General features: G+C 37.6%; 1 protein-coding gene across 5 annotated transcripts in view; it reads left to right on the forward strand.

Annotated features, from left to right (window-relative positions):
- The window catches only part of plekhg5b (pleckstrin homology domain containing, family G (with RhoGef domain) member 5b), a 66,487-nt gene extending 43,984 nt beyond the window's left edge, over positions 1–22,503 (forward strand). For 3 of the 5 annotated variants that reach the window (XM_052594533.1, XM_052594531.1, XM_052594535.1), the window contains 15 exons: positions 106–242; positions 1,364–1,530; positions 13,079–13,282; positions 15,589–15,759; positions 15,981–16,076; positions 16,199–16,399; positions 16,634–16,744; positions 16,875–17,024; positions 17,118–17,255; positions 17,456–17,575; positions 18,002–18,134; positions 18,252–18,367; positions 18,496–18,644; positions 19,188–20,102; positions 21,149–22,503. In XM_052594533.1, coding sequence (XP_052450493.1) covers positions 106–242; positions 1,364–1,530; positions 13,079–13,282; positions 15,589–15,759; positions 15,981–16,076; positions 16,199–16,399; positions 16,634–16,744; positions 16,875–17,024; positions 17,118–17,255; positions 17,456–17,575; positions 18,002–18,134; positions 18,252–18,367; positions 18,496–18,644; positions 19,188–20,102; positions 21,149–21,158 — 2,818 coding nt within the window. In that variant the 3' untranslated portion in view covers positions 21,159–22,503. Of the gene's footprint in view, positions 1–105; positions 243–1,363; positions 1,531–13,078; positions 13,283–15,588; positions 15,760–15,980; positions 16,077–16,198; positions 16,400–16,633; positions 16,745–16,874; positions 17,025–17,117; positions 17,256–17,455; positions 17,576–18,001; positions 18,135–18,251; positions 18,368–18,495; positions 18,645–19,187; positions 20,107–21,148 lie in introns of those variants that run through there. The other 2 variants (XM_052594534.1, XM_052594532.1) reach the window with 1 other exon arrangement.
- The last annotated feature ends 4,331 nt before the right edge of the window (positions 22,504–26,834 follow it).

Genomic DNA, 26,834 nt, shown 5'->3' on the forward strand with positions numbered 1-26,834 from the left:
TAAATCTTTAAATGGGTGTTAATTGTATCGGAAATGTCCATAACTCAGTCTTTGCTTTGTTCATTTTATCTGTCAAGCTCATTTGCTCTTTTTATTGTTCTTCAGAGAGGTGCTCGGACCCATTTTTGAGCGCAAGGGCATTGAATTATCCCGAGTGGATCTGTTCCTGGACCAGTCTAACACTCCTCTCTCCCTCGACTTTGAGGCGTACCGTTTCGGAGGGCATTGCCTCAAAGTGAAAGGTACGAGTTTGAAATGCTAATCACTGTGTCAGCATTTCGATAACCCTTTCTTCCTACACATTTACAAATCTGAAGTTGAAAACGTACACCAGTCTTCCTCAACACAGCCATCATTGTGTCCACAGAAGCAGACAGTTTCCCATTAAATGAGGTGTGACCGATTACACTTCATTAGAGTTGTTATGTATCTAAAGGAGCCTAACAGGGCTGTGCTGTTTCTTCACATTCACAACACGCTTTTCGTGATTATACAGCCATGTGCCTGTCTTTACAAATCCCCATCGCCATGTCTTTAATCAGATAGCGCAAACACAAGCCAGCACAGGCGTCCCACAGGTGCTGGATGGCCGCTTGCGTAATACACAGCCTCTGACGTGAGAACCAAGAGAGGGTTAGCGTTAAAATGATTGGGACTGAAGAGTTTCATTCATGCTGAAAATCTGCTCTGTTGAAGACCTTCTGCTACTTTTATTAATACTAACAGCAGATTTCAGTGATGATGAATATGTGGTGGTAAAATTTAACAAACAGTAATCCCCAGTAGTGTAAGTATTTTGTTGTACTTAAGTAATTTTTGTTGTCGTTTTTTTACTCCCTTGTAGTGTTGGCATTGCTTTATTTTTATTATTTATTATTTTATTGTTTTTTATTTTATTTTATTTTTAAAAAAAATATTTTTATTGAATTTAACAGGAATGATTCCTTTTAAAAATAACAAAATCATAATAATATTAATATATCACTATTATTATTATTATTATTATTATTATTACCAATTATAATAATAATTTATAATTGTACTGTTGGTCTGTCATATAAATAATATTTGTATTTCATTATTTATAATAGTGATTTATTTAATGCCATATTTAGAAATGCAAATAGCCGTTCAAAGCCATGTGCTCCACTGTTAAAGTTATTATTTATTAATATAATATGTTATTAAATACTGGAATTTTCTTTTTAATTTTTTAAGCTATATTTTATTAGGATTTATGTTTATATTAAACATTATTTCATTATAAAGTATTGTTAGATCTATTTCATAACCGGTGTTTTCAGAATAAGAACATTATTTGTACGATTAAGTGAGTATTTCTCAAATGGTTGTTTTTCCGCAGCTCGGCCCGGCGATGAGCTGAAGGTGGAGCAGAGCGTGAAGGACCTGCGCTCTCTCAGTCTGCCCAACATGAAGCCGTCAGGAGGGGGCAGCGTCTACATCCTCACCCCGGGCAGTGAGAGGGCCGAGCATGGGTCCCTGCCGCGCCGGGAGAGCGTTGACATACTGGTCAGTCCTTATAGTGCTTCCTCTAGATACTATGGGGAATATTTTATTTTTTACTTTTTGACTGTATTTATGTTATGTTATCTGTTATAGAAAATAAAATAATATTAAGCCCCTACTATCTTATGTGAGGTTAAAATTAAATACTTTAAGAACTTAGTGGAAAAAATAATGTTTGGGGGGAAAAGGTCAATTTAATAATCAAGCACAAATTTTATGCTATTTTATTTTACCTGTTTTAGAAACATGGCCTAATGTGCATTTACTTTTTACATTTTTTTTGGGCATAATTGAAATTTTCAAGAGCATTTTCTGTCCTTTCAATAGTAAGGGATTAATTAATTTCATTTTGTGTCATACCCATTTAGACACATTTTATTCTATATTTAAGTCCTTACAGAGTTTTTAGTTTTACGAAGACCATTTTCCATCCCTTTAAAAGTAAACAGGCTCCTTTTTTGCCACTCCGAGACTTCTATACGTAAATGATCTCTGTTATGGCTGGCTAATCTATTTGTGTGTAAAATAAGCATGTGTGCTGACCCCTGTTGGCTCTAAATTAATGTGTCCCTATCTTTCTTGATTTCTAAACACCTCAGTCCCACTTCAACTTCCTTTTAAGGTTCCAGCTTGGTGTAAATCATTTTAAGCCTAACACATGACCTCATACAGGAAGCTTACTGAGTGCATCCACATATATGGCACTTTGACCCTCTGAATGACGCTGCCAATTGTTTGGTTTTTAGCTCTTTTCTGTAGAAATGACTGGTGACTCTTTCAACATCATGGGGTTGTATTTCCCCAGCTGCACCGTGATAGTCAGTAAAGCTGGATTCATGGAAAGACAAGCCTGAACATAGTCCTGTGTGCGTGTACAAACATGGATATGCAGGCCTCGGAGATGAGTGCAGACTGTAGGACTGAAGGCAGAGGCCTGTCAATGCACCTCGTGGGCTTTTACTGTGATTTGAGGTTGAATCGTCAGGCTTAGCAATAAAAACTTGAGTACAGAGCATTCAGGTCAAAGCTGTGTCATCCCATCAGGCTTTGCTTGGCATTGTGTGGATGTAGGTTACGTAACGGCATAAAACAAGTCTTCACGTGTTGGACAAGTGTTGCACAGGTATTGCACATCAGACCCGGGTTTGTTTTTCTAGTTCCTCTGTAACACTAGTCTTTTGGAGAAAAAAAAAACGTAGAATCTTACTGTTCAGACCTGGGATTAGATTTATTTATTTATATTTTTTTATTTGTGATAAAAGGTTCATTTGCATTCCAAGAAGGAAAATTCTCTGTTGAGGTTTTGTAGTTAATATTTACAGTTTTTTCTTTAGATAGAGAATAAAAACTCGAAACTCGGAAAGATGCTGTACGGCAAATTACGCATAAGTGTGCAATTTTGTTCTGTCGAATTTAATACACAGTATGACTGTTATTTCTGTTTCTGATTTCACAGACGTCGCCACTAGTGTTGTTTTACGGCTGGTGGTTTAGGATTCATGCATTTGTTTGATAACGAGCAGCATGAATTTGCATCATGGTATTATTTTCCACATTTGGAAATTCCACCCCCACTTGTTTTCCAGCAGGGCATTCCTTATCACTCCGTTACACAATTCCCATTGTAGTTATTCATTATATGCAAATAGCACAATGTAACGCAAATGTTTCGCAAAAAATATTATTTTAAAAGAACTTTAAGGCCATTTAATGTATGTAACGTTTTATCATTAAATTTAACTTTTTTTATGGCATCCTGATAGATTTAAGTAGCTTATGTTACTTAAAAAATAATAAATGAATTAAATGGAAATCAAGGTTGTGAAAAAAAAAAAAGTTTTGGTTTGCAAGATTTTTTTTAAAGAAGACTTTTATGCTCACCAAGTCTGCATTTATTTAATACAGTAAAAACAGTAATAAAAAAAAAAAAAAAAATATATATATATATATATATATATATATATATATATATATATATATATATATATATATAATTTATTTTTTTTGTAAATTAACATTTATTTTTGTACAATTGTAAAAAAAAAAAATTCTTTGTTTCTGTTGAAAACAGTTGCGCTGCTTAATATTTTTGTGTAAACCATAATAATCATAATTATTTGATAAATAGAAAGTAAAAATAGAAGAGCATTAATTTTAATATAATAGGTTTTTCTTTTGACGGACAGAGATAGACAGATCAGACAGACAGACGGACACACGGCAGACAGACAGACAGACAGACGGAGACACGACAGACAGACACACAGACAGACGGAGCCACGGCAGACAGACAGACGGAGACACGGCAGACAGACAGACGGAGACACGGCAGACAGACAGACGGACACACGGCAGACAGACACACAGACACACGGCAGACAGACATACGGACACACGGCAGACAGACAGACAGACAGACACACGGCAGACAGACACACAGACAGACGGACACACGGCAGTCAAACACACAGACAGACAGACAGACAGACAGACAGACGGACAGACAGACGGACACACGGCAGACAGACAGACACACGGCAGACAGACACACAGACAGACGGACACACGGCAGACAGACAGACAGACGGACACACGGCAGGCAGACAGACAGACGGACACACGGCAGGCAGACAGACAGACGGACACACGGCAGACAGACAGACAGACGGACACACGGCAGACAGACAGACAGACATACGGACACATGGCAGACAGACAGACACACGGCAGACAGACACACAGACAGACGGACACATGGCAGGCAGACAGACACACAGATGGACACGGCAGACAGACAGACAGACAGACATACGGACACATGGCAGACAGACAGACAGACACACGTGTATATATATAATTTTTTTTTTTGTAAATTAACTTTTATTTTTGTACAATTGTAAAAAAAAAAAAAAATCTTTGTTTCTGTTGAAAACAGTTGCGCTGCTTAATATTTTTGTGTAAACCATAATAATCATAATTATTTGATAAATAGAAAGTAAAAATAGAAGAGCATTAATTTTAATATAATAGGTTTTTCTTTTGACGGACCGAGATAGACAGACAGACAGACAGACAGACGGAGACACGACAGACAGACACACAGACAGACGGAGACACGGCAGACAGACAGATGGACACACGGCAGACAGACAGACAGACACATGGCAGACAGACACACAGACACACGGCAGACAGACACACAGACATACGGACACACGGCAGACAGACAGACACACGGCAGACAGACACACAGACAGACGGACACACGGCAGTAAAACACACAGACAGACGGACACATGGCAGACAGACAGACAGACAGACGGACACACGGCAGACAGACACACAGACAGACAGACACACGGCAGACAGACAGACAGACGGACACACGGTAGACAGACAGACAGACATACGGACACATGGCAGACAGACAGACACACGGCAGACAGACACACAGACAGACGGACACACGGCAGACAGACACACAGACGGACACACGGCAGACAGACAGACAGACATACGGACACGTGGCAGACAGACAGACAGACACGGCAGACAGACAGACAGACGGACACACGGCAGTCAGACACACAGATAGACGGACACACGGCAGACAGACAGACAGACGAACACACGACAGACAGACAGACGGACACACGGCAGACAGACAGACAGACAGACAGACAGACACACAGACAGACGAACACACAACAGACAGATCAGATACACAGACAGACGGACACACGGCAGACAGACAGACAGACAGACGGACACATGACAGACCGATCAGACAGATAGACAATATCATATGTTGTGATTGTTCTGACTGTAGAAGTGATCTATTGTCCTCTGACCTCGTTGTTTCCCGCTGATGGAATTCTAAGCTCATCTGCCAGCTATTCCATTGGAATTTTTATGAGAGCTGCTCGTTTTTGTCTGTGAGCGCATTTGACCTGTATGTGGTAACTCACCCACTGTGTCTTGCCCCCTCACCAAAGCCTGACCTTTAGAAAGTAACCCATCGCCCCTGGGATTATTTCTGCGGCGGTGACACCAGGACTCCTCTTTGAGGTTTGATTAGCCCAGATCCGCCCCGGAGGGGGAATAACCTTTGAAGCGTGAGCGTTTGATGTAACGCCATGATTTTGACACTCCTAGGAGCTGAAAGTCGTTTGTCTCACGAAAGCAGGTTTTCAGGTGAAAGTTGTTTTTTTTGATCCAGCCCTTCTTTTAACATCAACTCTCCTAAATATGACAGCCCTCTAGTGGTTGTGTATAAATATGCATAAGCACAATGTGGTTACCAGTGGTGTTTAGTTTTAAATGCACACTATGATTCTGTTTCTTTAAGCATGTCCTGTTGCGTAAGATTCATCCCTCACCTCAGAGACCTCCACTCACCTTTAACCTCTGACTCTGTTGCATTAGTCAAATAGCCTCAGACTGATAATGCTAGCTTGCATTTGGGCTGCACCGTTCACCCACACAGACACAAAATAGAGCAATTTCATCTGTCTAATGACCTGAGAGGTGTATTACACAACACTTCAGGTGATTAAAAAAAGTCCCCGTGGCCCTCAGGGGCCCACTATTGAGAATGTGTCAATATGATGGATTTAGTAAATCTTGGTCATGTTGTGTATGCCAGACTTCTCCAACTACTAACACTTTATCATAATGTCTGAATGCTATTGCATTAGATGTAAAACCAAGTGGTATATGCACTCAAATACTTCAGGATATTTTTTTCCAACATCACTTTTCTGAGTCATTTTCACTCATTGACTTTTAACGGACTGTTTTTTGTTGTTGTTGTTGTTGTTGTTATTTGTATCTGTACTTTCAGTTTAATAATTCAACTTCTGAAAAAACACATTTTTGTGTAATTTGTAGTTCGAAAAGTGTGCTTGGTTTTTCTTAAAAATAAATGCCCCACTTGGTTTTATGTTTTATCTTATTTAACCCCATAACATGCATACATTTTCCTGCAACGAGAAACTTTATGGATTTTTTGGATTTGCGTTCGCTTGTTCGTTCATATGTTAATTTATTGTTTGATTTGATTTATTTAGCTATTTCCAATTAAGCCTACTTTGTATTGTTAAATGCATATTGCATTATTTTTATTGGCTTGCAAAAGAATCAGTAGCGATACAGAAGCTAGTATTTCAGAATGCTGTCAAATTGGCATGATTAATGTAAATATTTGGCCTTTAAGAAACATTTGTCTCCAGAGACTGCAGAGTTTTTTCACCAAAATGGCATCAAAAGCTGCCAGAGGAGTGTTCAATAAGGAAACAGTGTGTTTGATCAAATGTAACTTAGTCAATGGAATATCAAAGGTCTGGATAAACTACACAACATCTGTCGGCTGCTACTAACTGCAGGAAATGAGCCTTTCCCGGTTCCTATTTGACCTCTCTGATAAGAGACCGGTTCAGAAGTGCATTAATATCACAGCATAGAGGTTAGTGTCGGAGCAGACAGATTTAATCTGCATTGGTTTCCTATTAAAATGAAAGGATCAAGTTCTTTGATATGTTAAGGTGTGTACACCTCTTGCAAGCTTTAGGGAAAAAAAATACAGCAGATCTGTGTTTCTCAGTCTCTCTCATTAAGCAAGGGGACCAATGCAAATAGTAGTTATCATTTATTGAACTGGGATATCAACAAAGCACTCCTCTGTTAAGAGCTCTTGATGCAGCAAAACCCCACATGTGATCAATGCTCTTGTGACGTTAACACAATTACCACGCAATTAGTTTCTGACTATTAACACCCAGTGTTCGAAGACAATAGAACAAAACACAACTTGAGCAAAAAATGTGTCTTATCTTCATGGGAAACTAGAGGGGTGAATCTCAAATGTTGTAAGATTTCTTAGCACACATCATGTAGAAAGCAAATTCATAGCGTCTCGCATTAATCACCTTAAAATTGTGAATTTGTAGTGTCTGTAATGTAACATAAGGCATTAACTGAACTCTGAAGGCTGCTATGTAATGGATTTGTGGTCTGTCAATTCTGCTTTATATTATTATCAACAAAACCCCATTTATTTATAATTTTGATGAAAATGTGGTGACAATCGAATGTAATTTCTTGTTTATTTCCTTTGACGCCGTGGTGAAACCTGACCTATATTCGCCCGATACTTCTATACTTTAAGGAAGTGATCTTGTAAACGTCTGCTGGGGGTGGGGTCAGCATTTAGTGTGTGATTGTTGTGGAAGCTGACTTTGGAGGAGATGGGAGGAGTAGATTGATGTAGTCACAAAGCAGAAGCTTAAAAACTACTCGCTGTCATCCAGACCTGGAGCACATGTGGGGAATTTTTAGCTTGTCTCTTCATTTTTGCCTCTTCTCTGGATGTTAATAATTCTTTACATTTATATAGCGCTTTTTCTAGACACTCAAAGCGCTTTATAAGACAGGAGGTATCTCCTCATCCACCACCAGTGTGCAGCATCCACCTGCTGACTGCTGAAGTTTAGAGTAGGACGTGCACTTTAGTGTTTGAGCGAGGTCAGAGAGGGCATCCAGGCTGGATCATGGTACGTTTCGGACATCTGTCCTCATGGTACAGTTGGGATCTCCTCCACATGAATCCTGAAAGTCTGTCTGGAGAAGCGTCTCTGAAAAGTCCATCGCCAGCAAAGTGGCAGGTAAAGCAATGCTGCACACTTTATGAGCTTCTCTCGCTTTTTGAGCATTCATGTTTTAATGAATTCTTCGTCAATTATTAAACTTCTCATTAGCATCATTTTGATTGCACACCACTGTATTTCTCATTGAGCAAGTGTTTGTATTGAGTGGGAAGATGCTACGTATCTATGTGTAATGGAAGCTGATTGTACACGTCATGGAAAGCCGTTAGCTTGGGCCTCTGTTTAGGTCCCTGTGCTAGACAGACACTGTTATCTCGTCAGGTGATAAGGTCGTATCGTGGTTTTGATCACTGATTAATCATCCGTCCTCAAGCTTCAATGGCTCTTTGTTCTGTCTCTGCTTTGACTAATTGAAGTGGGTGACGTTTTGCGTGTTGTTGGCCTTGAGACTAGTCCTGTGTTGACACTCCAGGTAAAGTTGGGAGATGAAATGTGACCTGGCAGAATGGTGTTTGTATAACATGTTTTTGTGGCTTAAGTGTTGGTCACTTAAACTGTCCTTCCACTTCGTTTTGTTTGCTTCATCATTATTCAAAGCTTGATCAAAAGCTAATCTTATCTACACACTTTTTTTTTTCTTTTTATGTTCTTCAGCTGAACTTTGTTGTCTGGAGAAGGTTTAAGTAAAAAGGCAGCTACATGCGTCAGTTCCCAGTGGTCAGTCTGTTGAAGGTTGCAGGAATCAGGGTCTCAGAGGGTCTTATTTATTTATTTTATTTGTGTATGTAGTTGACATTTTTAAGAAATGATTTTGTAATTTTAAGTCTTTTCCTTTAAAAAAAATAAAATAATAATAATTCCCTAAAATCATAAGGAACATATTGTGTAATTTAAAAATTTAAGATTTCTTTAGTCAGCATTATGATACAATTTTATTTTATTGCCTTTTTCTGGTCTTTGATTCATTAAAGACCAGTCCCGTCCTACTTTTTTTTTTTTTTTTTTTTTCTCTGAATATCACTCTAGACATTACGTTACATTACTAAAGTAAATGGATTGTGAACAGTTTATGTTGCCTCTAAGGATTTATAAAACATTATTTTTACTATCATTATAGAGTTACTATACGTAACATTGTATAATTTCAGTATACTTTAAGATATGCATGCATGCCCTCTAATGAATTATTATTGTGCTAAACCTGTACTGTATGTCCAGGGCTGGGACTCATTTTTTAAGCAGCTCTATTAAGGAGTATCATCAACTCAGTCATTTAATTAAAGATGATGAAGCTCTTTATTTTCTGTAAAAGTAGAGCTTACACGTCATTAGGTAGGCCATGGCTTGTTTGGATACATAATAACAATGCAGAAATTCAAGACTTGTTAGAGCACATACTATAATCTGGGATTCCCCAAAGTTTCATATTGCAGAGATCATTTCCTAGTTAAAGTAAGGAAGAACGGGATGCTTGGAAATCATTCATGTTACAGGAATGCCATGCTGCTGTCACTTTCATTTTGTCGAAAATCCAGAGGATCATCAGAACCTCTCTCTTATGATGATAGACTACATCATTAAATGGATTAAATTAATACACTTGCAGCAACAGTTTTGTAATGTAAAATATGATTTTACGCTGATTGTAATAGTCTTAAATGTACTTTTCTTAAATGTGTAATTGTTTTTTTTCTGCACACAAGCACCAAAGTAAATTAGTTTTTGAAAAATTCAAATTAAAAAATATGTTGTCAAACCAGAGGTTGGCTTTTTTGAGGCACCAGGATGTTTTCCTGGGACCCTGCACGCTATCTTCTTTTCCCCTCCCTCTTTACATGTGACCCTCTGTCTTTAAGCAGCCACACCTCTTTTTCCTGTCCCACACAATGGGACAGGATCCTCCTAGTTGCCATGACGTTTGGGCTGTCCTATTCAGTAATGCAGGCAGACAGGCTCAGTTGGAAAGCTTTACCTCTCATCGCAGGTTGAGAAACATTGGGAAACTGAAAGGACCTCGTAGGGAGCCCTGGTGCACCTCATATTTTAAGAAGGAAATTAAGGGGCACCGAGTTGCAAATAGTGATTTAATATTTTTGTATTATTTCAAGAACTCTCTCAACACCCATCCAGGAGTTCCAGGGTCTACAGAACTTGTCTATGTGTTGGTGTTTTTATGAGCTTTTGAAGAGAGGAGGTTTTGAGTGATCCTAGCGGCTGGCTCTAGCATGTGCCAGGCTCTGTGAGCTCGGATAAGAGATTACCATGGTCTACCTCTCATTTGACATGCCGCTTGCTTCCATGGTGAGTAGATCAGACATTCTAGGAATCCTGTTCCACTTTATAAATTAGTTGGCCATTCAGTCTGTCAACAGAGAATGAGAATTGCCGGTTACAGTTGATCAGAAAGTGGGTGTCATTGCAAGAGTTTGAACAAATAGCTTTTTTTGGTTTTTGAAAAAATTATTTGCTTTACTGGTGCTGTGTGAAGTTTATCAGAAGTGTTTTTTGTAAGTGGAATTAAGTGGTGGAAGAAAGCTAAATATTGATTTACTGATCCGTGTAAATTATAGATGTGTTGCTTTCACCAGAAAAATTCCTTTTGATGTGGCATTTGTTACTCATTGATTTTTATACAGTACTTTCTTTGTTAGTTGTGCGTTATATACCATGATATAATCATAAAGCAGTAGTAAAAATGGACAGTATGCATAAATGTGTTTTTTGTTTTATGGCAGTAACTTCTAATGTTGTGCCAATAGTCCATTTCTGCCTTGAATTTCCATTCCCTAGGGCTGATAGTGTGGTTATAACCTGCAGTCAGATGTCCACTGTCCATCCTCCTCAAAGTAGGGACATTTCCTGACATCTGTGTCCTCATCCTTTCACCCCAGATTCCGCAAAAATCCCCTCATCAAAGCTCATCGTCTGCCTGTCTCTCTGCCTCTGTTCTAAATTTAGCAAGGGGGCATAGTGGCCAATCCACCATTCTTTTATTTCCTCCATTGCAGGGATGTTCATTATTTGCCCTGCCAACAGAGAAAATATTTTAAAGGTATTTTAGTACAATTATAAATAGTAGTACATTTAGTTGTTTGTGAAGCTCAGCTATGGTTTGAAAGTAAACATGTTGGCCATTTTTTCACATTAAGTTGATCAAAAGTGACAGTGAAGACATTTATAATGTTAAATATTTCTATTTCATATAAATGGTCATCTATGGACTTTGTGAAAAAAGTATAATATAATTAATAAGTATAATAAACAGCACAACTTTTTCAACATCAATAATGATTATTTCTTCAGTAGTCAAACAGCATATCAGAATGATTTCTGAAGGATCATATGATGCTGAGGACTATAGTAATGATGCTGAATTCTTAGCTTTGCATCACAGGAATATATAACATTTTAAAATATGCTAATCTTCAAAAGGATTTTTCACAATATTCCTGTTTTACTGTATTTTTGACCAAATATATGCAGCACTGGTAAGCAAATGAGACCTCTTTCCAAAACATTTTGAAAAGTCTTAAAATATAGTCATATATACTTTATTAGAAATGCATTTAATTGTATAAAACACCTGCACACGTCTCTGAAGTGATCAAATAAAATACTACTGTTATTGTGGCAGGTATCGTTTTCGTTTTTGTTTATGGAATTCCATTGTTTTGTATTCAGACCTTTCCTGTTTTTTTGTGCATTCCCCAAAAATGTCGTAGCCGTCTGTGGAATTTGCTTGAGTTGTTAGTGGGTAACGGCACTCAAGGCAGTGGAATTCCCTGCACCCTGGCGAAGGGTCAACAAGCCCGTCTGCCTCCCGCTCAGCGAGATTACTACTTCCTTAGATACTAAACAGTTTATTTGTTCTTAACTCACTGAGTGTGTGTATAAGCAGAAAGATGTTGCAATGCACTCTAGCAGAACAATTGCTTATGAAACAATAGCAGTCTTGATCTTTCTGAGGGTTGCTGACCTCCTTGTAACCTTGTAACATTCAGCAGGATCTTATTGTTTGGGAAAATCGGTATGAACCATAATGCATTACTTTTTCTATTAACGTCATCTCTTTGCAGGGGCCTTAATTTTTCAAGCTAGGGTTGAGCAATATGTAATTTTAAATGATAAAATGGTCAATTTCATTAATAATTTGTGATGAAGTCTGATTTAAGAGCACCGAAAAGTAATACTAGTTAAATCAAACATTTTCTGTCTGTCCATATATGTGCGTATATAAATGTATAATTTATTTATATTTTAATTAAAGCTTAAAAAGAAAAAAAAAATGTAAAAATTTTTTTTTTTTTAACAGGATATATCTAAACAGAAAATAAACATAAATCTTTATGAATTTATTTGGTTATACATTTATTTAAATATATTTTATTTATATGATGAAGCTGAAATAGTTCAAAAATCTTATCAGAAAATATACAGTTTTAAATGTCTAGGTAATTAGTTCAGTTAATAGTTTTAGTTATTCATATATAATTTCAACATAATGAACATAATGAAACCCAAAACTCCAAAAAAAAAAAAAAAAAATGAAATGGAAAATAAATTGTATGAGCTGAAATAAGAAATGTTTACTATTCTCCACTCTTTCTAGGTCAGATTTTAACTTTAAACAATATTGTGATTTCCACATGTGTGCCAACCCTTATTTCCAATGTATTTTGTTTTGTCGTTGAGGTTTATCTTTAGAAGCATGCTGGTAAATTTACTTTAGTTGCTTCCACCCCACCTGTCTCTCTCTCAATCTTTTTCTAAATCTCTTGTTTACCTCTCTCATTCTGTAGGGTATTGTTACTGATAACAGTCTCTCGGTCTGTTGTCCTCGACATACTGGTTGATATCCTTCTCACAAACCTCTATCTTTCTCCTTTTGTAAACATTTTGTCATTCCCACCTAGGTCTTATAATCTCCCATCTCTTCCTCCTCACAGGGTCAGGCCCGTCGGCGGAAGAACATGACCGAGTTTCTGGGCGATGCCAACATCCCGTCTCCAGACACTCTGGCCATGCTAGGCGGGTCTTTACCAAGCGTTCCTCCAGGAGGTTCGCTGCCCGGTGTGGCCGCCGGACCGGACAAGTGGAAGAACCGCGCCACCAATCGGATCAGCGTGTTCTTCGGCGCCGGATCTGGAAAGGTAAACCTTATCTCGCTCATCTTGTAAACCTCAGGAAGCTGATGGTGCAACTTTCCATGGTGTGATTTCCAGTAAAAAGATCTCATGAAAAGATGAGCCAGAGAAACCGAAACGCAAACTGGAGGCTGTTGAAATATGTTTATAGCAGGTTGCGCCATAATCAAATATAACTTGGAATTGTATGTTATGGTTTATCACCTGCAGGATGTAGATGAGTTTGTTTCTTCATCAGAACAGCTTTACGTCATTTGTACACCACTGGATCTTCTGCAGTGAATGGGTGCCGTCAGAACGAGAGCTCAAAAAGCTGATAAACATCACAATAATCCACAAGTAATCCACACGACTCCAATCCATCAGTTAACGTCTTGTGACGGGAAAAGCTGCGTGCCTGTAACAAACAAATCCATCAAGATACTTTTAACTTCAAATTGTGGCTTTCAACTGAAATCTGTTCAACTAAATCTGTTCAACTGTTTCAACTAAAATCTTCTGTTCATAGTATTGCTTTCTCCAGTGAAAAGTGTTTGTGTCTATCAGGAGAGAAATATTCACAGATCAAGCACCATTTATAACCAATAGTAGCTCTTAAAAATATGTTGGTGGATTTTATTGTGAGAGAACAACAGAAGGTGGGATTTCATACTGGAGGAAGCATTATTATGAATTACTGACTCTGAATTACTGATATTTTGGCTAGAAGTGACTATTTAAAGTTAAAATGCCTTACAAGCATAGCACTTCAAAGCATTTTCCATTATGGACTCCATTATGCAGACCATTTCACATCACAAGATGTTAATTGATGTACTGAAGTGGTGTGGGTTACTTGGGGATTCTTATGATGTTTTATCAGCTGTTTGGACTCTTATTCTGACGGCACCCATTCACTGCAGAGTATCCATTGATGAGCAAGTGATGTAATGCTTAATTCCTCCAGATCTGTTCCGAAAAAGAAACAAACAAAATCTACATCTGGGATGGCCTGAGGGCAAGTAAATTTTGAGCAAATGTTCATTTTTTGGTGAATTATTCCTTCAGTAGGTGACTAAAACAATACAACAAACAAAATCCCATGAGCCTAAAAAAAAAAACCCTTGGAAAGTTTCGGCCTGCATTTACACCAGATGCATGACTAATAATAGAGACGGAAGCTGTCACTGTCATTCAACACTTCCATCCCTCCCTTTCACATTAAGCCATGAAACCCCCAAACAAGACAGACAAGGGGTGCTCTTGTGTCCCACGGGGACTCTTTTTCACAAAAGAAGGGTTAACCAGGGCCAAACCTCGTTCTCCAGCAGCCATGACAGGCAGCCTATAGTCCATCTGTGTCTGGCCTCTATTGTTTGGAAGCACTCGATGCTAAATACTCGTTGTCATAAGTACACCGGCCGTCCCATTACAGGACAATGGCCCCAGTGGCACATGGGCTGTCAGAGAGGGTCCCTGACATGAATGGATGGGCTTTAATTGTGAGGTCACAGAGAAGGTGGCGTTTAGTGAAAGGGGTGTTTGTTAGGTGTCATAAACCCTGTCGGGGGTGTTTCATTGGAACAGACATGCAGCGTCTCAGTTGTCTGCCAGTTTTCGGTGGTCTGCGGATGTGAAATGTGCGGTGATTTTGATCAATTGCAAACTTTGTTCATGTTAGGGACTCTTTATAGTTGTTTTGTTGATTTAAAAGGGTTCTGTCATTAACAAAAACTATAATGGCATTTTGGGAATAATTACCATGATGATGCTTTGATTTTTGGACATGTACTATGATGATACCCTTAGTGTTCTTTGAAAGTCTTCTAATATTATGAATTTGGTATTTATTTAGTACACTACCATTTAAAATTGTGAAGTTGGTAAGATTTTTAAATGTTTTCTCTCATGCTCACTGCTCAAGGCTGCATTTATTTGATAAAAAAACCAGAAAATAAACTAACACCGTCAAATATTAGTACGACTTCAAATAAATGTAAATTATAATTTATTCCTGTGATAAAACTGAATTTTCAGCATCTGTTACTCTAGGTAATATTGTCTTTACTGCTCAATTTAATGAATTCTTGCTTAATATAAATGTTAATCTCTTACAAAAAGATGTATTTCTTAATTTAAGAAATTATATTATGTATTAACTGCGTAAAATGATATAAAGTATAATTTATTTTAAATGGAAAGGGGTAATGTTTTAAAGAGGGACTTTATACTATTATTATATACTTATTATATTCCTTTGATTTATTTGTTTTAAAGTCAATGTGGATCCTAGATGATGTAAATGTTCTCTATTCTCTTAATGTCTGTGTTAGGAGGTGGACCGCGTGGAGCTGCTTCATACGAAGCTGCAGGCGTACACACAGTTCGGTCTGCCCAAGGTTCCTTCTCAACTCGCCTTCCACCAGGATTCCTGGGAGGAGGAAGAGGAGGAGCCCAACTTAACGCTCGAGGACAGCTGGAGGCAACTGCTGGATGACCCTGAGGTACCGACACACTGACTGATCTTCTGTCCTGGGACGTCACATAACCCCTTGGGAATATATATAACCATTTTCATCTATTGATCATTGGAGCAAACACATGTACACATGACCAGTTACCCTCAGTTGACCCATTAAGCATTGTATTTTAATATGTTTTGAATCGTAGAGTCACTGATAATGGATATTTATCGGAGTATTTTCTGCTTTTTTTTTTCTCTCAGAGTCTAAATCGACGTCAGTTTCAACAGCAAGAGGCGATATGGGAACTGATCCAAACCGAGGCTACGTACATCAAGAAACTCAGGGTCATCACTGATGTAAGACACATTTAAATTGCTGTTCATCAGAACATTTTTCGGTTTCAGAAGATTCAAAGACATTAAATTAAAGTTGCTCTTTCTGAATAACAGTCCCTCATCAAACTGTGTCGTTTGTGCAGCTGTTCCTGTGCGGCCTGCTGAATCTTCAGGACAACAGTCTCCTGCTCGAGGTGGAGCCCGCTCGGCTCTTCAGCAACATCCACGACATTGTGCGTCTGCACTCCACGCTGTGGGTTCAAGCCATGTTTCCGGTGCTGGAGAAAGCCCGAAGAACACGGAGCTTGATCGACCCCGCGGACCTGGAGCAAGGGTTCAGTACGGTGAGTTTCACACGAGTTAATCAGCAGACTACGCATGTTCTTCTTCTGTATTTCTGTCTCGTCTTCCATTACAAATATCTCAAGATACTGAGTCTTTCATGTGCACGACCACATGTTTTCAAACACTTTGGATAGACGTATAGTTTAGATAAGTAAGTGAAATAGATGCAGGCTGGTTGTAAAACTGTTTATCTGCTGGTCGAGAGGTTAAAAGTGTCTTGTTTGTGTGGATAGTTTGCAGCCCGGTTCCAGCCGTATATGCGGTACTGTATGGAGGAGGAGAGCTGTATGGAGTACATGCGTTCACTGCTGAGAGACAACGAAATCTTCAGGATCTACAGCACGGTGAGGAGTTTGCTCCTGAACAGATAATACAGTAAACAAGTACCAAATCCTAACAAAACAGTAAAACGAGAGATAAAAGAAATCTCCCTTTTGACTTAGTTTGTAATCGTTGAATCTTTTATCCTAACAGTGGGCCGAAACGAATAAACAGTGCAACCGTCTGAAGCTAGCGGACATGCTAGCCAAACCGCACCAGAGACTAACCAAATACCCTCTGCTCCTGAAGACCATCCTGAAGAAAACCGATGACCAAACCACCAAAGAAGCGCTCAACAACATGGTCAGACACTGCACAGGCTTTAACTCTCAGAGGCACAGTTATCGTTTCTCAGTGCGTTCATCAAATGTGCTAAATGTTTGCGTATGTTTACAGGTGAAGTGTGTGGAGGGCTTCATTAACAGTGTAGACTCTCAGATGCGTCAGAAACAGGAGCAAGAGAAACTGGCTGCCATTTCGGCTCGAGTGGAGTCGTACGAGGCTGTGGAGGGAGCTAGTGAGGAGGTGGAGAGGGTAAGAACTGCGTACAGTACAAATAATCCATTATCTAGCATCGGCATTTAAAAAAAAAAGACATATCATAACAGTAAAGTAGTAAGGACTTCATTGAAATGCATGGTTTCACTGTAGATAATTTGGTTTGGTTTAAGCAGGCTATGATTTATGTGGCTTGGGGTTCATTTATTTGTTTAACTCTTGCTGTATGTCTACAGGCTCTGAGGGAGTTCAACCGAATTGACCTGACGGCACCCATGATTGACACTTCGCCAGAAGCGACCAGGCAACTGCACCTGGAGGGGGCGCTCCGCATGAAAGAGGGCAAAGACGGCAGGGTTCGTTCAGATTTCAGATGCATTTGGAAACATTGGCAATGTAGCTGTTTTCAAATCATTGATGGGAGTCACTGTCCTTCAAGGGACAGTCCACCTAAAAGTGAAATCATTCAAACCTGTGAGACTGACTTTCATCAGACAAAAAAAAAAGATATTTTGAAGAATGTTGGTAGATAAACCATGTCGGTTCCCATTGACTTTAATTGCAAGGAGAAAAAAAGCATTGGAAGATGATGGTAGTGGTTCTTTAAAATATCTTCCTTCATGTTCAGCAGAAGAAACAAGTGCATACAGGTTTTAAATGATGTTTGGCGAGTAAATGACAGGATTTTTTGTTTTGGTTGAAATATCCCAAGATTCCTCAAGTATTGAGTATTGTAGTTTGTCATGTCATGTTTTTACATGTATCTGTTTTCTCTTGTGTAGATGGATGTTTACTGCTTCCTTTTCACGGACCTGCTGCTGATCACTAAACCAGTGAAGCGTTTGGAGAAGGTGAAAGTGATCCGACAGCCTCTCCTCCTGCAGAATGTGGTGTGCAGAGAACTCAAAGACACAGGTGAGGGTTAAACATTTAACCACATCATACATTTAATAGGACAAAGGAGGTGAACCGAAGAGTGTATGATTGTATTGTGAAATAATAGTTAGGATTTATTTCCTTTTCTTGTCTTAGGCTCGTTTGTCCTCATCTACCTCAATGAGTTCAAGAGCGCTGTGGCTGCCTACTCTTTCCAGGCCAACAGCGCCACCCAGGGCCGAAGTTGGACTGATGCAATTTGCAATGTCCAGGTAAAATCATACTGGTCCATTATTAGCAATAACGACCTCTGTTTGACCTTTCTGATATTTGAAGTCATTTGAAGTGTCCTCTCAGTAGAGAAGTGTTCTGATTGAGCTCACTTGTAAATGCATTGTAGAATCAGCTGCAGCGGTTGCGGTCAGAGGAAGCTCGCAGACAGAAGGCTTGTCTGAAGAAAAAACTACAGGAAGATCAGGAGGAAGATGAGGACAGCTGTAACTCCACAACTAGTTCACCTCAATTTATACACAAAGATCAAAGCAACAGGTACTTTGTTTTATTATTATTATTATTATTATTATTATTATTATTATTATTATTATTATTTGTATTTTTTTTTATTTTTTTTATTTTTTATTTTTTATGTAATTCATTTTATTTTATTATTATTATTATTATTTTATGTTATTCATTTAAGATTTTATGGTCTTATATTATATTATATTATATTATATTATATTATATTATATTATATTATATTATATTATATTATATTATATTATATTATATTATATTATATTAAGAATTTCAAATAATTCTGTGAACCTGCTTTGGAACAATCCAATTAAACAAAGTGAATATCAAAGTTGCGTAACTGACCGTTATAAAATATAAATATAAAATTGTATTTCATTAAATAAATAAATAAAAAATAAAAACATATTATAATTTAAAACTCTACAATATTATTATTATTATTTTATATATTTTATTAAATTATTTTCTCTGTTTTAATTTTCCAAATTAATGCATTTTTTTTATTTCCATTTTGTTTTATAATAAATTCACATTATTGTTTCTTTGTCTTAGCCAATCAGATGGCTCCACAGAAACCCTGTCAGTGATGGATATGGATGAGTCTGGATCGTCTCTGGATCCTTCTCCTCTTCAGTCTGACCTAGCTGGGCATTCAGACCAGGATGTCAGTCTGTCCCAGCTCACTGACTCTGACGTCCCACAGCGGGACTTTGAGCCCCATCCGGACAGTCAGGAGGGCTCAGACCTGGACCCACAGTGCCGTTCCATGTCCATGGACAGCGCTTATGGGACACTCTCACCAGAGTCCATAATGGAAACCCAGAGACGAGTGGCCCCTATAGAAGAAGACGACTCCGAGGATGACAAGGAGACGACGGCTGATGAAGATGAAGAGCAAGAAAACGCAGAAGAGGAAGACGATCAGGAAGACAAAATCTCCGTTGGATCTCAGAACTCTGTGGCGCTTTCGCTAAAGCCCAAGCGCCGGCCGCCCGTCCAATGTCGCCTGCAGTTTTTAGAGAGACTCGCCAACAAATCCCATTCTGAAGACAACCTGCTGTCCACAGTTCACCATGATAACAGTAACCCTGGTGTCACCACAGAGTGCACAGGAAGTCAGCACACATGGGAACAGAGGGTTCAATATTTAGAAGCACCTCTCAGCAGGAGCCTGACGGAGCTCAACCCTGCTGAGTCGGGCGAGTGTCTCCCGACAGACCAAAGCCACAGTCTCACATGCAGCTTGCCCTCGAGCATGCTTTTGGACACATTGAGACGAGCCAGAATTGCACATGAGGCTGGTAGCAACCAGATTCCTTGCAGTGCGTCAGACGGGGAGCTCTCGCCCCCTAGTGGCCTGGAGGGAACGGGCCGCTGTAACAGACCCCAGCAGCACAAAAAACTCACACTGGCCCAACTCTACAGGATACGCACCACACTGGTGCTCAACTCGACGCTCACAGCCTCGTAAGTGTCATGCCTGTGACTATGTGTACTTGGATATTGTTACTTTACAGAAATTTTGCAGAAATTTAAAATTATATGCAGAACATTTCTTAAGCTATTTATGATATATTGGTAACTTGTTTTTTTCTTATTATGTACAGTAACTAAGAAATAGGGAGAAAAAGAAATAATTATTTTAAATATGTAATTTTACTACATCTTATTATAACATTGGCAATTTTTCAGAGCTACTCAAACAAATTGAACAAATATTAAATTTGTTCAATAAATGTTGCTCTTTTTATGCAATAGATTGTTCTAAAATAGTATTACAGAAAATAGAAAAAAGAAAATGTACAAAATGGATGATTGTATAATGTAATATATAACAATTGTATTATTTTATATATATATATATATATATATATATATATATATATATAATATATATATATATAACATTTATTTATTTATTTTATTTATTTAAAAAATGTGACATTTTAAAATATAATATTAAATTGTTCTGTTATTATTTTTTTAAATAGACCACACAGTTATTAATCTTATAGAGTAAAATTATATTGGTAAGTTATCAATGTAAAGAAAAATAGTTATGAAAAATACCATAGATGGATAAATTGATATTTTGGTGCGAGGATGCTTTTTAAGTTATCTTTTTATTACTTAATTACTTGTATTAGAGGCTGTAGTGTTTTTTTTCTTTTTTTACAGTTGAAAAGAATTACCCATTAGATTTCATTGTTATAATTTATTATAGGGCTTCAAAACGATAAATCGTGATTAACTGCATTAAAAATAAAATTTCTAAACTGTGTATGTACAGTGTATAATTATGTACACACATGTGTATATATATTAAAAAAAGTATGTGTATATATTTATACTTGTATATAATTTATTAATTACACAGTACATAAATATAACCTTTTTATTTAGCCTCTTTTTCAACACTTCCTCCTGCTCTCAGATGGAATTGGATTGACATTTAAACATTTTTGTGTTGCGAAAAAAAAGTTTCTAACTCTTGTCATCCTCTTCCTTCTTAGAGAAGTGTAGCATCTTTCTGACTGAATTCCGCGGGACACAAATGCACTCTTCCCAGTGAGCTCTCCGGCTGCCCTCTCGCTCCCTCTCCCGCTCGGATGGATTCCTCGACGTGTAGCTTTCCTGTCGTTTCCCTGCGGGAGGGACGTCCGCAGACTCATTAACTCCTTGCACTTTGTAAAATACAACTCATTTCTAAAGAGGTCAAAGCTTTCGGTGAGACAGCGTTATTATCAGAACAATTACTTAATATACAAAATGATCAAAGACCGAGTGTGACCGAAGCCCTTACTGTGGGACGTCTGAGGTTTCAACGGGTCACGTGATGGAAATGAGAATAAAACGCCACATCTGGGATTCCTTAATCGCCCTGTTTGCTTTCTAAGAGTATTTCTGTTCTGACAAAGAGGACGCAAGTGGTTCATGTTAACTGCACTACTGTATGTGACTGTGTGTGTGTGTGTGTTTATGAATGAGAGTGGGTTAAAGATCTCGACCTAAACCAAATCACTGTTTGACTTCAGATAACTTGAGTAGCCACTACGGCATGTTACGCATTACTTTAGCATCAGTGTTATGTTAATATGACAGGAGTACTTCTGTCTTGCAACTGCTTATACTATTAAATCTTTGGGTTGTCGTTAAATCGTGGCTTATAGAAGTTATACATGAGCACATCAAACCGCTTCCTGTGTATTGTGTTGTGTGAGAAGTTGGATTCATAAATAAATAATATCTGAAATGCTTCAGCAGATGTGGTATTAAAGGCAAACCGACTGAAAAAAATATATATTTTGGTTATATTGTTTGAGGATCAGGAAGCGTCGCCTGACACTAGATGAGCACTTATTAGAGATCATCTGATGCTGAATAGGGTGTTTGGTTTAAGTTGAAGCTCATGTTAGTTTTCAAACATTAACTTATGTAATGATGATTTGTTTTTTGTTGTTGTTGTTTTTTTTATTTTTTTGGTATTTTTCAAAAGGTTGAACTGAAACTGCCTGGTTCTTTACTAAACCAAGTATTTCTGAACTCCCTTTTTAAAAAAAAAAAAAAAAACACCCTGCCCAAAGTAAATATGGTGTATTATATGTTTACTTATTAGGCTTTTTGTGTTTGTCATATTTATTGAGCTTGCATTTGTTTTATATATATATAATATGGTCTATAATAGTGTCATTTCACTTCACGGTTGTGATTTTTTTGTTTTTTTGCTTTGTTGTCTTAATTTGTTCATTGTCATTTGTTAACTTAATTTTGAAATCTGCTAAGAACCAAAAACACCTTCTTTTTTTTTTCTTTCCATGTGAGGGAGTGTTCCTTAAATGTCTTTCAAAATAAAAGACATCTTTCAGTATTCATTGAGTTTGATGTGACTTTTTAGTGACCTCTGAGATAGATGGATAGATAGATAGATAGATAGATAGATAGATAGATAGATAGATAGATAGATAGATAGATAGATAGATAGATAGATAGATAGATAGATAAACATTAAAATGCATTGTTGAAAATAAAGGTTAAAATGAATAGTGCCTTTGTATACAGTATACATATTATATGGTGCAGAAATAAGGTGATGTATGGAGAAGTTTGCATAAACAAAATGTAAATGAAACCATGAAGTAATAATTAAAAAATAGTAATACAGTACTATAGTGAGTAGGAAAAACATTTAGTTAAGACAATATTTTATTTAATATGATTTTTTTTAAAGTTTTTTTATTCATCCAATAATTTGCGGGTGCATTGGCGGATCTAGAAAAATATTGATGTGGTGGCGAGAAGGGGGCAGGAATTTTTGAGGGGTGGCAACACATGGCAGACGTATATATACTGAATTTAGTCACAGTTATCACAGTTTGATGATAAATATATGTGCACACTACAAAAGGACACAGGATGCCATTTACAAACTTAATCTCATGCAATCAATGTCTTAACATATAAGGAATAAGTGACCATACCCCATAAGCACCACCACACACACTAATGCACACAGTATGCATCGACATGTCATTAAGAGCATTATAAAAGGTTCATTGTTATCAATATGCCAATTTATTATAAGAAACACAAGATTTCAACAGTCAATGACATTTCCAGCTGGGGAGACTCAACTGATTTTCTACTGTTTAGTGTTAATCACCATCTAACTCAACCAGTCAAGACTACATTTAGCCTTAGATGTTATATGAATATGATCCCTGAAGCATAGGTTTTATTAGCTGACAATAATAATAAATAAATAAACATTATAGGCACAAATACAAATGTACTTTTAGAAATTGTTTTTGAAAAATAGTGTTATTGTTTTGGCAAGCTTAAAACTTCTATGAAAACTTGTGTGATATTCCTTTAAAATAATGTTTTAGTATATCTTTTTTTAAGTATATTTTACTAAGCAATTTCTTACATAATTTCTTTGAGTTAGACCAAACTTTTATTTTGGTGGGATGTAACAAGAGTTTCTGTGTGTTTTAATTAACTATTATTATTAGATAATAGGAAGTATACCATATCAAGTATGCTAATACTTGAAGTATAGCATACTCTACTGTGCAATACTATTATATTTCTTTTTGAATTTCTTCAAGTTATACCGAAATTTTATTTTGACAGGTTGTCATAAAGACATTGCCGTTTCTGTCAGTCTGTGTATACAATACGAATTAATGACGATAGTTTTATCAAATGAAATGGTGAAATCCTCTCATAGCGCACTGACGTGCATATGTGGAGCATACTGTACATCATGCATCAATATAGTGAAGAGCTGAAAACACCACGTGTGCTTCAGTGTGTGTGTGTGTGTGCAGTAGAGCACACATTCCCAGAGACTTGTATAACAACACCTTAAGGGTTCCCATAAGCAGGATTTATTGTTGTGCCCCGCTTTCTCAAATATGATGATGGAAAAAAAAAAAACTACTATAGGGGTGAAAAAATAACTTTAATCATATAAAAAACTAAATGAATAAATTGTATTATTTACAAATCACAATTGTAGCTCTTGACATTTACCTGTGGCTATAACTTTATTATGACTCTAATTTATTTTATAGTCTCAAGCATTCAGAAATCATGCAAAAGGAAACTAAGCAGTTTTACTATGATAAAACCATGGTTTATTTTTGTAAGGGTTGTGATATGAACGTTTTTTGTCGAAGAAATTATAAAGCCTGTATCAACTATAGCAAAAAAGTGGCCAAAAATGAAAGATTAAGTGAATATTTGAATGAAATTTTTGGTCCATGGCCTAAACAAATGGAACAGCGGGAGTTCAAAGCGGGTTCGCAAATCATTTGAGTCAGTTTGGGGATCGCAAACTATTTGAATCAGTTCGGGAGATCGTAGCGGGATCGCGAATCATTTGAATCAGTTATGGAGGTGGCGACTCATTTGAGTCAGTTTGGGAGTTCGGAGCATAGACAGTAAAAGAAATGGACACAGCGACCCCATTGGAACTCAATTGAGACAAGTGAAGCCCATTTTTAGCCTTTTTTTTATCACTTCCGTTTCTGACGCGCAGACTCAAACGAAGCTTGACGACGTCAGCAACCTGTCTGACAGATTTAAATCTTCTGGCTGTGCGTGCAAACTGCCATCGTTAATCTTGCAGAGACTGCGAGCTTGAGCGGGGAGTTCTTTGTCGTGAGTGAGCAGGAGTAAGTATTCTGATTAATTATTTTGTATAGTATTTTAAAATGTAACGCCAGTACGCCATATTAAGTTAATTGCCTGCGAGCTTCTCCTCCTGTCTGTACGGTAATGACAGAGAGATGAGTGGTTATGACGCAATCGTTAGCCTATTTTTTTTTTACAAAAACTGTTTATACGGGGCCATAATGTAACATAGAAGGTAATGGAGCCCTTTATACATTGTCGTGTATCTTTAGAAATAAATAATGGACAAACTGAGTCTTTAAACGCCTCAGATGTAAAGTTATTCGCTGTCAAAGTGACGCCAAAATGAATGGGAGTCAATGGGAATGCTAACGCAAGTGAAGTTCTGCTAAAAGATGGCACATCATGGCAGCCCCCACCCGGCTTCAACTTCCGGTCGAGTTCCTTGCCCCCTGGTTCGAAGCGGGATCGCGAATCATTTGAGTCAGTTTGGGAGCGCGTTCGCGTATCAATTGAATCAGTTCGAGAGTTCGGAGCGGCTTCGCGGATCATTTGAATCAATTCGAGAGTTCGGAGCGGGTTAGCGAATCATTTGAGTCATTTCGGGCCGCCATCTTGTAGCAGAACTTCACTTGCGTTAGCATCCCAATGACCTCCCGTTCATTTTGGCGTCACTTTGACAGCGAATAACTTTATATCTGAAGCGTTTAAAGATTTGTCCATTATTTATTTCTAAAGATACACGACTATGTAGAAAGCGCTTACCTTCTATGTTACATTATGGCCCCGTAGAAACAGTTTTTGTAAAAATAGGCTATTGCGTCATAACCACTCGACTCCAAAGCGGGATCACAAATCACGTGAATCAGTTCGTGAGTTCGTAGCGGGTTCGCGAATCATTTGAGTCAGTTTGGGGATCGTAAATAATTTGAATCAGTTCGGCTTATTCTATAATTTTTTTTGTAGATTTTGAACACACAAAAAAATTACGGATCACAGCTTTAAGAAAATATGCTTCTAAAACGTGGTTCTGGTGCAAACAGCCACATATTATCAAACACAAACATAACAATGTAGTGTAATAGGTAATACAAACAACACTGTAAAATATATAAACTGAGTCTTTACGCCTAACAATTAAAAGATTGAAAACTTGTCCTAGTGCATCCTAAAACTTTCCGACAAAAGTAATTCCTCACTATGAGCACTAGAGGGAGCTACTGGCTCAAAAAACAACAGTGACGCGGATTCTTGTCATTGAACTGGCTCTGTGAAGGAAAGCTAATATTTCTCACTCAATTTTACACTATATTTAGTTATAATAACTTGCTAAACTTACTTCAGGCCAATTCCAGGGCTAGTATTGGCTACCAGTCGATTCATTTCCAGTGTTGGAAAGTATGTAACTGAATTACATAATTTAATGACAAAATACTGAGAGGTAATGTGTAATTAAATTACAGTTACTTATAAAAAAATATTAGTGATTACAAAGGGGGTTGCATCTGAATATATATATATATATATATATACAGATTTGAACTGCTCTAAAATATTGAAAGTATGTTTCCCAACACTGCTCATCTAAGGTTTTTCCAGCAGAAAGGCAGTCAAACATTAGAAAGTATAATCTAGAAAGATCGCATATGAGGCTGTATAAACAGTTACTTCCACATTCGACTGCTAAATCTCTTGAGCAATTGTATATGGCTTTGATTCATCATACAGCAGATGTCTGTCTGGCTGAACATGTTTAACAGAAACAAAAACACAAGATGAGATGTTTCGGCTGTGTATTTACATGTGGCGGATGTTAAACCGTACATGGCCTCCTCTTACATTTACTCTCCAACGGTTTCATCAGATGGATTATGTATCTTATCAATCAGTTTTTTGACATTCATGCAATCAGATCTTTCTGGGTTGGTCTAAACTCATTCACCCACGGCAGCACTTGGCATTCTGGGATGTGTGCGGGCCAAGGTGTATTTACAGGTGATTATATCAGCTAATCGGTGGATTACAGCATGTTGACTCCACACAAGACCCTAATCTTCATGG

This window comes from Carassius gibelio, chromosome B23 (assembly GCF_023724105.1).
Source record: "Carassius gibelio isolate Cgi1373 ecotype wild population from Czech Republic chromosome B23, carGib1.2-hapl.c, whole genome shotgun sequence".
Taxonomy (NCBI): domain Eukaryota; kingdom Metazoa; phylum Chordata; class Actinopteri; order Cypriniformes; family Cyprinidae; genus Carassius; species Carassius gibelio.